The sequence below is a fragment of the Hordeum vulgare genome, chromosome 4H (assembly GCF_904849725.1).
Source record: "Hordeum vulgare subsp. vulgare chromosome 4H, MorexV3_pseudomolecules_assembly, whole genome shotgun sequence".
In the NCBI taxonomy this organism is placed as follows: domain Eukaryota; kingdom Viridiplantae; phylum Streptophyta; class Magnoliopsida; order Poales; family Poaceae; genus Hordeum; species Hordeum vulgare.
The window spans coordinates 13,873,143-13,887,476 of NC_058521.1; the positions used below are offsets into that span (position 1 = coordinate 13,873,143).

Genomic DNA, 14,334 nt, shown 5'->3' on the forward strand with positions numbered 1-14,334 from the left:
ATGTTCTCCTATTAATCAGTATCTCATTGCATAGTCTACACCATACTGGAATCATCTGGTACTCTACACCATCAACATCATACATACATACAGGGAAGACAAAGAAAAACCATGAAGGTACTCTACAATGGAGGATCGATCATGAGGACTACTTCCTTGGGTTGGCCTTCTCCCAGCCGCCGCAGGAGTCGTCGCAGCAGCTCTCCTCGCCGATGACCCTGTTGACGGTCCTGCCGACGCAGCTGGAGGAGGCGCAGGCGCCGTCCCTGGCGTTGTCGAAGTCCGGCGCGAAGCCGAGGAACAGCGGCGGCTGCGTCTCCATCCCGAGCTTGGTGCCCATGACCCCGTACTGCTTCTCGACGCCGCCGTCCTCCCTGAACCTGACCTTGCACCCGCCGCCGTCCTCCCTGCACATGAGCAGGTCGTGGCCGGGGTTCCAGAAGATGCGCACGCCGTGCGCCCAGCACCGGTTGGCGCCGCGGTAGGAGCAGAGCACCTCGAACACCTCGTCGCCGCGCACCGCCGGCAGCGACATGCGCGCCGCCGCCGCGCTGGGGATCTCCGCCCGCGTCGACCACACGGCTTGGCTCAGGTTGTGCTCGCTGTAGCCGTGGCACAGCAGCTGCACGTTGCCGTCCGCCAGGTCCAGCTCCTCGCCCACCTGCTGCTCGTTGATCACCACGATCACCAGCTTCGGCGCCGCGCCCGGCAGGAACGGCGACGCCAGGTGCGGGCACCTGTACCGGAAGAAGTAGCTGATCGCCACCACCGCGGCGATCAGGACGGCGAGGACGACCATCTTCACCGGCCCCGCGGCCATGACAACAACGATGCTGCGGCGGCGGTGGCGTACGCGTGCGGTGGAGGCTGGCATGCAAGGCCTCGCTCATGCATGTTTCGCCGTGATCTTTCCTTGGGCTGAGGGAGGGAGGCCACAGCGGAGGAAGGCAAACTTAGGCAGCGCACAGAGGCGAATGAGCTCGTTTTCCCCCCCTCTATGCTAATTTTGGGGTGTGTTTTCACCTGGCTAAATTTGCTCATTTTGGCAGAGAAAAGAAACATGAAATAATGCAGGACTCAAACATCGTGCCATCTTTTTATTATTTCCAATTCCAATTGGTATCTCTGAAGTCTGAATCATGGTTCCATTCGAACAACAGTAGGCAGAAACTCAGCAAGATCATGATCATGATGATGATGACAGCATCAGGTTGGTTGATTCAGAGGTGCTCCATCCATATTCAGTGTCGCAGAAGGTCTCTGAACCAGTAGGCCGACGCCTTGGGGTGCCGATCCAGGTTGGGGCTGTTGAAGTCGACGTAGACGATGCCGAACTTGGACGAGTAGCCGGACATCCACTCAAAGTTGTCGAGGAGAGACCACGCGAAGTAGCCGAGAACGTTGGCGCCACCGTCGATGGCCTTCTTCAGCTCGCTGAGGTAGCTCCGGTAGAACCGGACCCTCGTCGTGTCCCGCAGGTACTGGTCGCGCGTGAGCCCCCCCGGCTGATCCATTCCTGGCAGTTCCACATGATGATGATGATGATGCTAAGGTTAGTATGACAGGATGATCGAAAGGCGGCATGAAACCGAGCAAAGAGAGACATGGAGCTGTGTATCCACTATCCAGTACCGTTTTCAGTTATGACGATCGGCGGGTTCCCGTACTTCTGGCTGAGGTAGTGCACGCACCCATACATCCCCGATGGGACGATGTAGAGCCAGTTCGAATTCGCCTGTGACGAATTCATGCATTGGCAATGTTAATTTTGAACTCAACAGTTAGATTAGATATTGTGGGAGAAAATAAAGCTGAAAAGGATTGCAGCTAAGAGCTACCACTGCATACCTTTGGTCCAATCGGCTTGCCATTTCTCTCAACTGCAAAATATCGGCGATAATTGAAGGATGAGCCGACAATATTCATTGAAATGTAGTGATGCAAAACCTAGAGCTTGAGACAAGAAACTCACAGGCATAGGTAACCTGCCAATCGGCTGAATAGCTGGTCGGCGTCTGCTGCAGCAATTTCTGGCCCTTCATGAGGCTAGCTGTGTACTGATTGATCCCAATATAGTCCGCGGAGCCCATGACCATTTTAGCTTCAGCAGGAGTGAACTTGGGCAACCTCTCTTTCACAAGGTCTTGCATTATCTGTGGGTAATGCCCGTTTATCAGCGGGTCGACAAACCTGCATCCGATGCAACGTTGATGGTATAAGCATTGATATTTTTTTGTTTATCTATTTAAAATGCTCTGCAGAGGATACTAGTAAGGCCTTACCAGCCAACATGGAAGTCCCTGGCTCTTTGAGCTGCTGCTTGGTCTTCAGTTGAGTTGGTAAGAGCCTCGTACCAGTTGAAATCCAGAACTATACCAACCTTCCCCTTCTGAGCTGCCTGCATTTTTTTAAATTATTCAGATACTATTCTATCATCAGTCTAGACAGATTGATGCCCACGACAAATCACAACTTATTTGATATCTCAAGATTTGTTGTCACTTACATGCTCAATGGGGTTTGGAAAATAATACTAATACATTCATGGATATATACACAATAATAAAAGTAAAATCATGTCGGGGGGCATTGTTCCACAGTTAATGCACATTGGCCCTGCCTGTCACACTTAACTTTTCAAGAGAAAACTGATTCAAACTACATTCCTGAAGGTTGATCATATTAGAATTAACTCTTATACTGTATTAAAGTAGGAAAATACCTGATACTTGGTCCGGTATCTTGCAACTGCATAACCGTGTGCTAAGAGAAAATTGTGAGCAACAATGTAAGGTTCTGTTGCTGAGTTCCCACCGGCAGTGCATTTGCTGCACCTTTGAGGAGGATTCGACCCTACGTCGTAACCAAGAAGCGCAACTATCCTTGGTTCATTGAATGTAAACCAGTGCTTTACACGATCGCCAAAGGTCTTAAAACAAAAGTCAGCATAGTCTGCAAATAGTCCCCTACAAAACAAATGTTACGAAGATGGTCATGCATGCTGTATTTACCTAGAAAAACATATAGCGCCTGTATGTTGTGCATTTTACTTTTGGGCAAACATACAAAAACTTCCACATGCATAATGCTCATGTCTCAATGCGCAAAGTCACTTTTAATAGATAATTTACTGTACAGAGTAACTGGTAATTTGTCTAAACCATTTTAGCGTTCTCACGTATATGTGCTAGCATCTAATTCCAATCTACAAGTATACAGTAACTCCAAAGGGAGAAGGTACATGTAACACATGAGTACATAGATGGATAGAATATTAGTTTGACTTACACCGTCTTTGCATTTAACCAGCCTCCATACTTCTTCTCAAGTGCAAGAGGGAGATCGTAGTGGTAAAGATTGATGTAAGGAGTAATGCCTGCTCAGTTTTCATGGAAACATTCAGATATTAATGCATTCTGGTTCCCATGGAAGTTTCACAGGTTGAAATAGATGCTTAGTTCCGTGCGCAAAAAAAAAAAAAGGTGCTTAGTCATATGCTATACCTTTCTGAAGAAGGTAGTTTATCAGATTATTGTAATACGCGACACCTTCTTGGTTAACTTTTCCGTCACCATCTGCACAAGTCAAAGATGAATAAGGGTGGTAACTCTTGTGTTTCAGTCAGAACAATACTGAAGTTATGTATTAGCATGCTACGTCCAGCCAAATTTCTGAATTACCTGGGAAGATTCTGGACCATGAGATAGAAAACCGGTAGGCATCGAAATTCAATCCTTTCATGAGGTTAACATCTTCCTGTCCAAACATAAAAGAACATATCTTAAGGCCCTGGAGTTCTTTCTGGACAGTTAGTCGTAGGGTGAATATTAATGTTTCCCCCAGAATAAAGCTATGCATATATAGTGTTTACAATTAGTACCGCACTGGGATATGTCAATCAGCTCAATTTTTGTGAACTGTGATCTATGCGGCGTAATTTCGAAACGCGTACAGATATTTCACTTGTAGATAGAAAGCTGGCATTGGTCAGCCATCACTTGACTGACCAAACGAAGACGAACATTGCCACCCATTAGCTTCTATGGAGATGGAAATTATTATGATTTCTAATACTAGAAGATGCGCCTCTGTTTGCGCGGTGCTATAAAGAACCCAGAGGAGCAATAAAAGTGACATTTTCAGCTAATTTCTAGCATGGATGTTATTTATGATTTCTAATACTATGAGATGCGCCTCTATTTGCTCTGGAAGTTTGGATGTATATTAATATATTCCCCTTGTCGTTTTTTTTTGTTGCTTCGGGTGTGGTGGCAGTACCTTGTATCGATGGTATTGATCCGTAGTAACGTCCGCATTTTGGTTGCCCGCAATGTTTCCTGCTCATTGCAACACAAACAAGAAAATTGTGAGTGTGGATGGATGAGGTCGAAGAAGATGACGAATGCACTTTGGATCTCAGTTCAAAATTCTAATTCGAGTGTTTAGTCGCGGATCTATCATCTGCAAACAATTAGCTGCAGTACCATCAATCGAGACATAATCAATCGTTCTCAAACATTTCGCCATTGGCAGATGTAGTAAGCAGCTCGTTGGCCACTGGTAATGGTGAGTGGTAAGTCTGCTGGTGCTGAGCAAAGCAAGAGACGGAGGAGAGGAGAGGAGAGGAGAGGAGGGGATGACCTGGGACGTGGGCGAACGCGTCCCAGATGGAGGGCCCGCGGCCGCCGCCGGTGGCCATGCCCTCCACCTGGTACGCCGACGTCGCCGTCCCGAAGACGAAGCCCTTGGGGAAGGACGCCCGGCTCAGCCCGCCCAGCCAGTTGGCGCCCGCGGCTCCCACGCCATGGCACGCCGCCGCCGCCGCCGCCACCAGCGCGAGCAGCAGCGCCGACCTCGCGGCCATCTCGCCGCCGACCGACCGACCAACCTAGCCCCGCTCGCGCGCTCTTGTCCGCTGCTCACGCCCACCCACCCCGCTGGCCTGCGACTGGTACTAGTGGCGGCTCGCTCGCTACTCGCTGGCTAGTGCCGGTGCCAGTGCCAGAGCAGCGGCGCGCTCTTCAAGAAGTAGTGGCAGCGGTCGTGGGCGCGGCCTAATAATTGCGGCGTCCGAGAAATAATTGCCGGCGCGGTGGGGCGGGGGCGGAGGGCATCTTTTGTGGCACGCCGGTGATAACGCCGCGTGGGCCACGGTGTCCGTTGACGGGGAAGGAAGGGAGGAGGAGGTGACGAGGCGTGGCCGGCGGGAATGAATGAATGATTGATGGTGGCCAGTTCACGGCTGTCGGGGACGGGAATCAGCCCAGCCATGTGACGCGGCATGTGGGAGTGTGGAGGGAAGATGGTTCTGGCGCGGGTAGCGGAGGTGCGAGCCGCCTCGAACATGTCGCGGTCCTTGCGGGGCTGCGCTCTGCGTCCACCGCCATGTGCGCGCGGGAAACGACGGGCGTCGGGGTTTTACCTCGGAGGTGTGGCCTGGGCTGAGCTGCACAGGCTGCGTGCGCTAGGCACGTTGGTACACAATCGAAGACGCGCCGCCGTTGATTGGTAGTTGAGGCCTAGGCGCCTAGCACATGATCGGGTCGGTGGCAGTAGTCACAGATGGCTCGCTTGATTGAACATCAGTGGTTCCACCCGGTCATGCACGGGCACTTTAGAGCAACTTCAACGGCCGATCCAAACGAACGATGAATTTGTTTATTTTTTTATTCGTTTGAATCGATCGTCCGGCCGGCGTCCGCTCTGTTTTAGATTTAAATCGATATTGCATCCAACACGTCGGTTCATTTCATGCCTGCGATCAACATTTTCTTTTAAAAAGGCCCGCGGCTGATCATGCCAGCGACCATGTCTCATGCCGGCATCATGTCAAAACATGACGCTCGCCAGCCGACCGGCACACAAAAAGGGTGGGGCTTGAGTTCGACCACGTCATCGCAGCATCCGTAGTCATGCCAGCACACCTGCCGGCATCCAAAAAAGATGACGCTCGTCGCCATAGATCACTCCTCGTTGAACTTGAGCATGTCGGCCTGCATCTTCTCGAACCACGACCTCTTCCTTGGCGACACGATGTTCAGATCTGCCTTCATGATCTCCACACCGATCATCATGATCGCGAGATCCACTTCTTTGGCCTTGGCCTTGATGTTAGCGGCCTCGATCTCTAGCATCTTGGCTTGCTTCTCCGCCTCCATCTCAAGCCTCCTTCTTCGGATCTCCAAAAAGGCGTTCATTTGCTCTTCTATTTCTTGCCGGCACTTCTCCTCCCTTGAGTCCTTCTTGGTGATCATGCCCTCCACGGTTGCGATTAAGGTGATCGATGTCGCATCCCGCTTGTCCTCCTTCTTGAAGTTGGTCTTTCCCCGCGGCCGGGCCTTCTCGTCGTCCCCAACCTCCTTCAGGGCTTGCTTCCCACCACGCGACTTGAGGGCGGCATATTGCGCCTTGAACTTCTCCTCGTCTTTGATCACCCTAAAGCAATGGAATTGAAGCACTTGCCATTGTGTTGGACCTTGAATGCCTCCAAAGCTTGAAATGCCTACAAATGTATTTCATGCAAGCATATTGGCAAAATGATATGCAAACGCCCAAAAGCATAAACTTGATGCCACAAAAAAAGGGCGGCTTGCTAGCTTACCATGTCTTGCACGCCGATGCCGCTCACGGGGCGGGCCTTGACGCTCTCAAGAGTGGCACAAAACTTGTTGCATTCTTGTTGGATCATCCTCCAACAATTTGAAATGGACACCCACCCGCGGGCCTTACTATTTGGTATGGCGGAAACTTCTTACGCTTATGGAACTCATGGTGAACACGAATTTAATAGGTTGAATGCTTTTGTTCGGCGCCCGTCTTGGGGTCTTGCCCAATGTCTCTCCAACACTCGCAAAGAAGCTTGTCCTCGACCGTCGTGTATGCCTTGGTCCGCTTGCTCTTGCGCTTCGGCTTCGTCCCTTCGGCTTGGTTGGCGAGCTCGTCCTCAAACAAAGGCTCCGCTTCGATGTCGCACTCGTCCTCTTCCTCTAGCCCGTAGTCCTCCGGGAACTCATGCATCTTCTCGAACTCATGGTCCATCACTCATGAAGGCGACCTAATTTTCATTGTAGCCTCGGCCATCCTGGCTTTGTGTCTCGTCGGGATCGAAGCCAGCAGCCTGCGCACCACCCTCGAAGATCATGTTCTGCATGTAGTCGTCGTCGTCCACAGCCGGCATTCCGTCGAACAGGTTGCACGTGCCCGGCAGCTGGTCGACCGGCGTCTCTCGCGCCTCCGGCTGACGAGCCAGCGACCACCGGTGTGGCGTTGAGGTCGATGGTCGTGGGCGCGGGCGTGGAAGGCGTGACCACGCTCACCTCGGGCGAGCACTCACCGAGAGACGGGGGGCTGGGGGTAGACGTGGAAGCCGGGCACCAGGTTGCAAGCCGACGCATCGGGCAGCACCGTCCGAGGGAAGGCGGATGAATCGGTGCTGACCACGGCGGCCACGGCGGTGTTGACGAGGTCATGCTGGCTAGGGTTTAACCCCAGCATGCAGAGCGCCTCCCTCGTTGCCGCCGCAACGCGGGCGTTGGTGACCCGCTGCTGCGCGGCGGCCGCCGCGATGGCTTCATCCCTCGCGTTCGCCGCGTGCCTCTGGTCCTTCCTCTTGGCCGACTCCTTTGCCCGTTGTTCGGGCGTCAGCGCCTTCTTCGGCTTCGGCGTGGCGGCCTTACGGGGGGCGCGAGGCTTGCCTTTGTCGGATGAGGCGAGGGAGGCGAGGCCGGCGGCGGCGGCGAGGTCGAGGTCGTCGTCCATGGCGGGCGTGGGGCGGGAGCGCGCGCGGGCGGGACGGTTTTTGGGGGAAATAAGGGTAAATGGTGGTGGATGCCACCGACCGGCGGGCCATGGCAGAGGAGTAGGCGCGCGCGCGTCCGTCTCGTGCCCGCGCCGACGCAAATCCGGCTTAAAATTAGGCCGGCAATGGATCGCCAAGCGGACGCGCGTTCGTTTGGCTCGGCGTGTTGGGCCGACTTTTGTGTCCGCGCCGACCCAAACGGACGATGACGGACGAAATGGATCGTCACATTAAAGTTGCTCTTATGTTATGGTTGGTGATAAAATAGACAAATCTGGTCCTTTATTACAAATTTGCTCTCTCATCCGTCCCGCACAGGTGAGAACCAATCAGACACAACTATTTTGAGCCCCGTGCTTAAATGAGCCTGCCTGAGCAATAAAATCGACGTTTCAAGAATGGAAATTGACAACATCTTAAAAAAGGCGTTAAATTTTATCAAAAAAGGAATTTTTCTATTTTTTCGAATTTATTTTCAGCCAAGCTCATTTGAGCTCGGCAGCAGGAGGATACGTCTCCCGTATACGTGATTCAACTAAACCGGGTGAAATTCGTGCAAACAATACGGATTTCAGTAAAGTTTGGATATAATCTATATGAAACAAACGATATTTCGACCATTTAAATAAAAACTATATAAAAATAGTTTGTATCTCAAGGGGCACGGGGAGCGAGGACGGCGATACCAACATTCAACTTAGGGCATCTCCAACAGTTTGTTGATTAGCTTGTTAATAAAATATGTCATGTCATCAATCAACATCTTAACATATAACTACTTCAATAAGTTATATCTAGTTTGCCGTCCGCTCTTCGCTGTCTGCCTTGGGGCGCCGTGGCGAGCGGGGTTCGAAGGCTCCGATGCCTCCTCGCCGCTCTCGTCGAGGATGATGACGTCGTCCTCTTCGAGGCCGCGGCGACGGGCAGCAATCTCCTCCAGGACGCAACGCTAGCGTTTCATCTCCTTCCGACGTAGTCGTCCCGTGCCCATTCAATGATGGTGGCCAGTTCGGGGAGGAGAACGTTCACGTGGCGGGGTCGTCCTCATGCTAGTGGCAGAGCCAAGGTATAAGCATTGGGTTCAAATGAACCCAAGAGATTTTAACTCGTACGCGTGTGTAGGTGCTTATTTGTCTTCATGAACCCATTAAAAAATCGTGGCTGACCCCATCAATCGAAAGGTTGCCATGTGAACAACTAAATAAAGGGCACAAAAGTGAAAAGCCTACGGGAGTCCTTGCCAGCCCTAAATCGTGATTAGCAGCCCCTGTTGATTAGTCGCGTACTAGCGTTTTGTCGCACGCACGCACGCCCTTCGTTTTGTAATTCGCATCTGATCTCCCCTCTCATCAGTTCTGCTGGTGTTCCTCGGTGCCTCGCCGCCTCGGCGGTCGGCCGTGGTACGCCAGTGGCAAGCAAACCGCTACAGATCGACAGCACAACAGTTGAAACCTAAAATTTAAGGTAATTAGATCAAAATTGCTTCATATGCTCTGTCTAGCCCAATAGCCTAGTAACAGTGATTTTTTCCCAAGTTTTCTATTTGTTTTTTGATTGATCTAGGCTATGGTATTTTTCAAACAGAACTCGGTCACTGGATTCAATATTGATACAAGCACATCAAGATCACCCATCCAGATCTTGCTTCTTTCAAAGAGAATTCGATCACCAGATAGTGAAGCTAGATAAGTTTTATCTAGATGGCTTTGATTACAAATAAAATAGAATGATCTTAGTCCCGAACTTCGCACTTACATTGACAATGTGTTAGCAGATGAAAGATTTGCCAATTTGGCTGAAATTGGTGATCTTGCTAAAGTAATGGTGCAAACAAATAAGCATGTAACGTTTCCTTTGGTATATCACATTTTACAGCTAATACTAATATTGAGAGATTTTCAGTTATGAATGTTAAAAACAAGTCGTGCTACAAAATAGGTGATCATGTCACGAGTGTTTAATTTGCTATGGAGAAAGATATTTTTTGACCATTAGTAATGATGCAGTGCTTAATCTTTTTAAGGCAGAGAAATATTGGAAGGGGACACTCTAAAATGTGGTTGACTTTATAAAATTCTTTCGCTTTGTAGTGCTTATTGTAAACCCGTCTTACTAGCTTGCCGTTTTTTCAATGTTCCAGTAAGCTGAGAAGCTACACCTGAAGTTACAACATTATTTGATACTACTCTATTTATAATATGTAAACAAGTTAGTTCGTAATTTTATTGAACATGTATGTCTTACACTCTTCAGTTTTTAATGCAACACAATATGTGATATCGGATACCATGTTTTTATTCATTATGTTGTTTTTGGGTGCTATAATTTTGTTGTAAGATGATTTATAATTGACTTTACATAAACATATTTGTATCAAGTTCTCACAATGAGTCATGGGGTAAACACAATGACCAATTTTTTTGGCTCCGCCCCTGCCTCCGGGGGGAATCAGCTCAGCCATGTGACGCGGCATGTGGGAGTGTGGACTCTGTGGAGGGAAGCTGGTTCTGACGCGGATAGCGGAGGTACGAGCCTCGAACATGGCAGCGCCCAACATGTGCGCGCGGTTTACCTCGGAGCTGTGGCCTGGGCTGGGGCTCTGAGCTGCACCGGCACCGGTCGGTGCTGCGTGCGCTAGGCACGTTGGTACAGGTGGAAGACGCGCTGCCGTTGATTGGCAGTTGAGACCTCGCTTGATTGACCGAACATCACTAGTTCCATTCCACCCGGGCAGTTTCATGGCATGATTGGTGAGAAGACGGACAAATCTGTTTTTTTTTTTTTTGAAACTTTACGACATCTCCAACACTGACCTGTAAATTTGGTACCGTATCCGTCTGCGGACACGTATGCGGGTGCCGGCCCGGCCAATGTTACTGGTGTGCATTTCAAACGTGGTTCGACTAAACATGTGCGAAATCCGTGCAAACGCTACAGATTTTATTAAAGTTCGGATATAATTTACATAAAACGGATGATGTTTCAACCGTTTAAGTAAAAAGTGTATATAAATAGTTTGTGTGCCGAGGGGCCGAAGAGAAAACGCGGCGGCGCCGACGTTCGCCCGCCGACGCATTGAACCAGGACTTCGGCATCGCCGCTGGGAACGATGACGGGGAGGGGAAGGAGGAGAGGGTCGGTGCTTGGGGAATGGGAGGAGGAGAGGACCGATGCTGGGGGGGGGGGGGGGGGGGAGCGCGGCTCTATGCATCGCCAACGGAAGCCTTAAATAGTCGCGGCCAGGCTAGACGAAGGGGCATCATCCCGCTTCAATGCGGCATGGGCCAAGCAAACCTCGAACATGGCAAGAGCTAACCTGTCGCAGTTTGTGCGCACCTGCGTTTTGTACCCACCGCCATGCACCGCTATACACCACAAAGCATCGAGAAGGACCTTAGCTCCTAGGATGATTTTAGGCACTTCTGGTGCCCCACGGCATACAAATACTTAGAATGTCATATACTCCCTTTGTCTCGGTGCATAAGTCATCTTATGAAAATTAAATAATTTTAAAATATTTAGACACGGTTCATTAACTACCACCTCGTTTATTGTTTTTTGAAATAATTAAAACAATTAGTCAATAAGAGACGTGAGACATTTATGTTTTTAATGACTTGAGACTACCTAACACAGCATGCAGTGGTTAGTTCTTGTATGTAATGATATTAATTAGCAAATAAACATTAAATTCTCTCATTTTTTTAATATTGATCACAGTGCACAACGTAAGATGACTTATAAACCAAAACGAAGAGAGTAGGCAAAAACCTTATGTGACAAAGCAATCAAGAAAAAGAGAGAGCATTTTGATGACCTTAGGTTAAATAATGCCAAGCGTGCGGTGCGAACCGATGAAGAATGCCTATTAACCAATGCATGAAAGAGTTTAGTTTCTAAACAATTAAATGACGAGAGTTTAGCCACAAAAGCTAAACACCTATTTAATGAAAAGATAAGTTGTGAGCCTTTTAATGCACTCAGTACCTCATCCAAGCACTCAAAGAGGCCTTATGGCCGAAAGTACCTTTCTATACCTGAGCTCAAATACTCCTGATGTGAACAGTAAGTAAAAAAAATCAAACAAAAAAATCAACTCCACTTTGAACCTCGGTTTGCATCCACGTAGGGTTGGTACCCTTCCATTAAAGATTGCTGCCAACACTACCAACTCTATGAAAAAGGGCACATTGTGACACTTGCTCTAAGGAGCATAGGCATGTGCTTGAGTTAGTGCGAACGACTTACATACAAAGAAATTTTTGATGGTGGTGAGCTGTCTAAGGGCAACTCTAACGGACCGATCCAAACGGACGTGATTTTGTTTGCTTTTTGTTCGTTTGGATCGATCCAACAGACATGAATGTCCCTTTCGCGTTTGGGTTGACGCATGCGTCCAACGCTCGCGGGTCAATTTTTGTCATGTAAAAAAAATATACGAAAATAATAAACATGCATAATTAAATATTAAAAGCTGACCACGAAAGCCGGCGAGAGTTCACTCGTCCGCATTACATTAATTAAACATAAAAAAAACCTAAAACTACGAGGCAGCCCTAGGCGGGGGCGACGGCGTCGTTAGGGACGGTGAGATCGACCAGCATAGGCGCAGGGCCGGCCCAGGGAAACGTCGCGTTCTAGAGCGCAGCTGCCTGCGCCTCCGTCGTCTGTCACGTCGGCGTGGGTTGTGCTCGTGGCGGCAGCAGCGCAGCAGCAGGGCGCGCTCCTCCTCCTCCATCTCCCGTCGTTCCTTCTCCGCCTCCTTCTCCAGCTCCATCAGCCGAAGGCCTTCGGCGCGCTCCGCCCGCAGGTGCTCCGTCCACCAGTGCTCGAGGTAGGCTTGCTCTTGCTGCGGTGTCACACCCAACCATATGGGCGACGCATTGACAAACCCGCTGACGACGTCGTTCCACTGGTAGACCTCCCGCGGCTCTGTGGGCTCGGGCTTCGGCGGAGGTGGCACGACGCAGTTGCCGGTGGCCGACAGCGCGATGGCCTCCGCGAGCTGGTGGTGGTACGCTGCCTCCTCGTCGGCCCTGCGCAGCTCTTCCTCCTCGCTGTCATGGAGAACAACTGCCAGCACCGCCTGGTAGGAGGCCTCAACATCCTGGTCCTCGTCGCTGACGACAGGAGGGGCCAGCGGAGGGCCTCTTGGCTGCACGTCGCGCACGCCACGACGACGCTGCTCCTCGTGCTCCACCGCGAACCACAACTCCCAGTTGGGGGAGTCGGTCGCGTATGCAGGGTTTTGTCGCTGCTCCGGCGTCAGCAGACACCGACGGCGGCTCACCTCGTTCGCGTGCACACGCGCCGACCGCGACACAACTGACACCGGGATCCTCTCCGGATCCAGATGCCAGTGGTGCCGCAGGGTGACATCGGGGTAAGGCAGCGGCACGCGGTGCTCCCAGTGCCGCCGCGCTTGATGCACCGGAACGCTCACACGCTAGCGAGGCCGACGGGAAGATGCCGGCATGGAGATGTTGGAATTATGCCCTAGAGGCAATAATAAATATAGTTATTATTATAATTCCTGTATCAAGATAATCGTTTATTATTCATGCTATAATTGTATTGAATGAAGACTCATTTACATGTGTGGATACATAGACAAAACACCGTCCCTAGCAAGCCTCTAGTTGGCTAGCCAGTTGATCAAAGATAGTCAGTGTCTTCTGATTATGAACAAGGTGTTGTTGCTTGATAACTGGATCACGTCATTAGGAGAATCACGTGATGGACTAGACCCAAACTAATAGACGTAGCATGTTGATCGTGTCATTTTGTTGCTACTGTTTTCTGCGTGTCAAGTATTTGTTCCTATGACCATGAGATCATATAACTCACTGACACCGGAGGAATACTTTGTGTGTATCAAACGTCGCAACGTAACTGGGTGACTATAAAGATGCTCTACAGGTATCTCCGAAGGTGTTAGTTGAGTTAGTATGGATCAAGACTGGGATTTGTCACTCCGTGTGACGGAGAGGTATCTCGGGGCCCACTCGGTAATACAACATCACACACAAGCCTTGCAAGCAATGTAACTTAGTGTAAGTTGCGGGATCTTGTATTACGGAACGAGTAAAGAGACTTGCCGGTAAACGAGATTGAAATAGGTATGCGGATACTGACGATCGAATCTCGGGCAAGTAACATACCGAAGGACAAAGGGAATGATATACGGGATTATATGAATCCTTGGCACTGAGGTTCAAACGATAAGATCTTCGTAGAATATGTAGGATCCAATATGGGCATCCAGGTCCCGCTATTGGATATTGACCGAGGAGTCTCTCGGGTCATGTCTACATGGTTCTCGAACCCGCAGGGTCTGCACACTTAAGGTTCGACGTTGTTTTATGCGTATTTGAGTTATATGGTTGGTTACCGAATGTTGTTCGGAGTCCCGGATGAGATCACGGACGTCACGAGGGTTTCCGGAATGGTCCGGAAACGAAGATTGATATATAGGATGACCTCATTTGATTACCGGAAGGTTTTCGGAGTTACCGGGAATGTACCGGGAATGACGA

At 50.1% G+C, this 14,334-nt stretch overlaps 1 protein-coding gene across 1 annotated transcript; it reads right to left on the minus strand.

Moving 5' to 3' along the window:
- Positions 1-1,066: 1,066 nt before the first annotated feature.
- LOC123447344 (beta-glucosidase 7-like) lies at positions 1,067-5,085 on the minus strand. Its single transcript, XM_045123939.1, has 11 exons — positions 4,642-5,085; positions 4,279-4,337; positions 3,681-3,756; positions 3,504-3,575; positions 3,289-3,376; positions 2,723-2,966; positions 2,283-2,398; positions 1,973-2,190; positions 1,849-1,880; positions 1,633-1,735; positions 1,067-1,516 (listed from the first exon to the last, which is right to left on the minus strand). The coding sequence occupies exons 1-11, from the start codon at positions 4,862-4,864 to the stop codon at positions 1,242-1,244; spliced, it is 1,506 nt and encodes a 501-aa protein (XP_044979874.1). The 5' UTR covers positions 4,865-5,085; the 3' UTR covers positions 1,067-1,241.
- Positions 5,086-14,334: the final 9,249 nt, after the last annotated feature.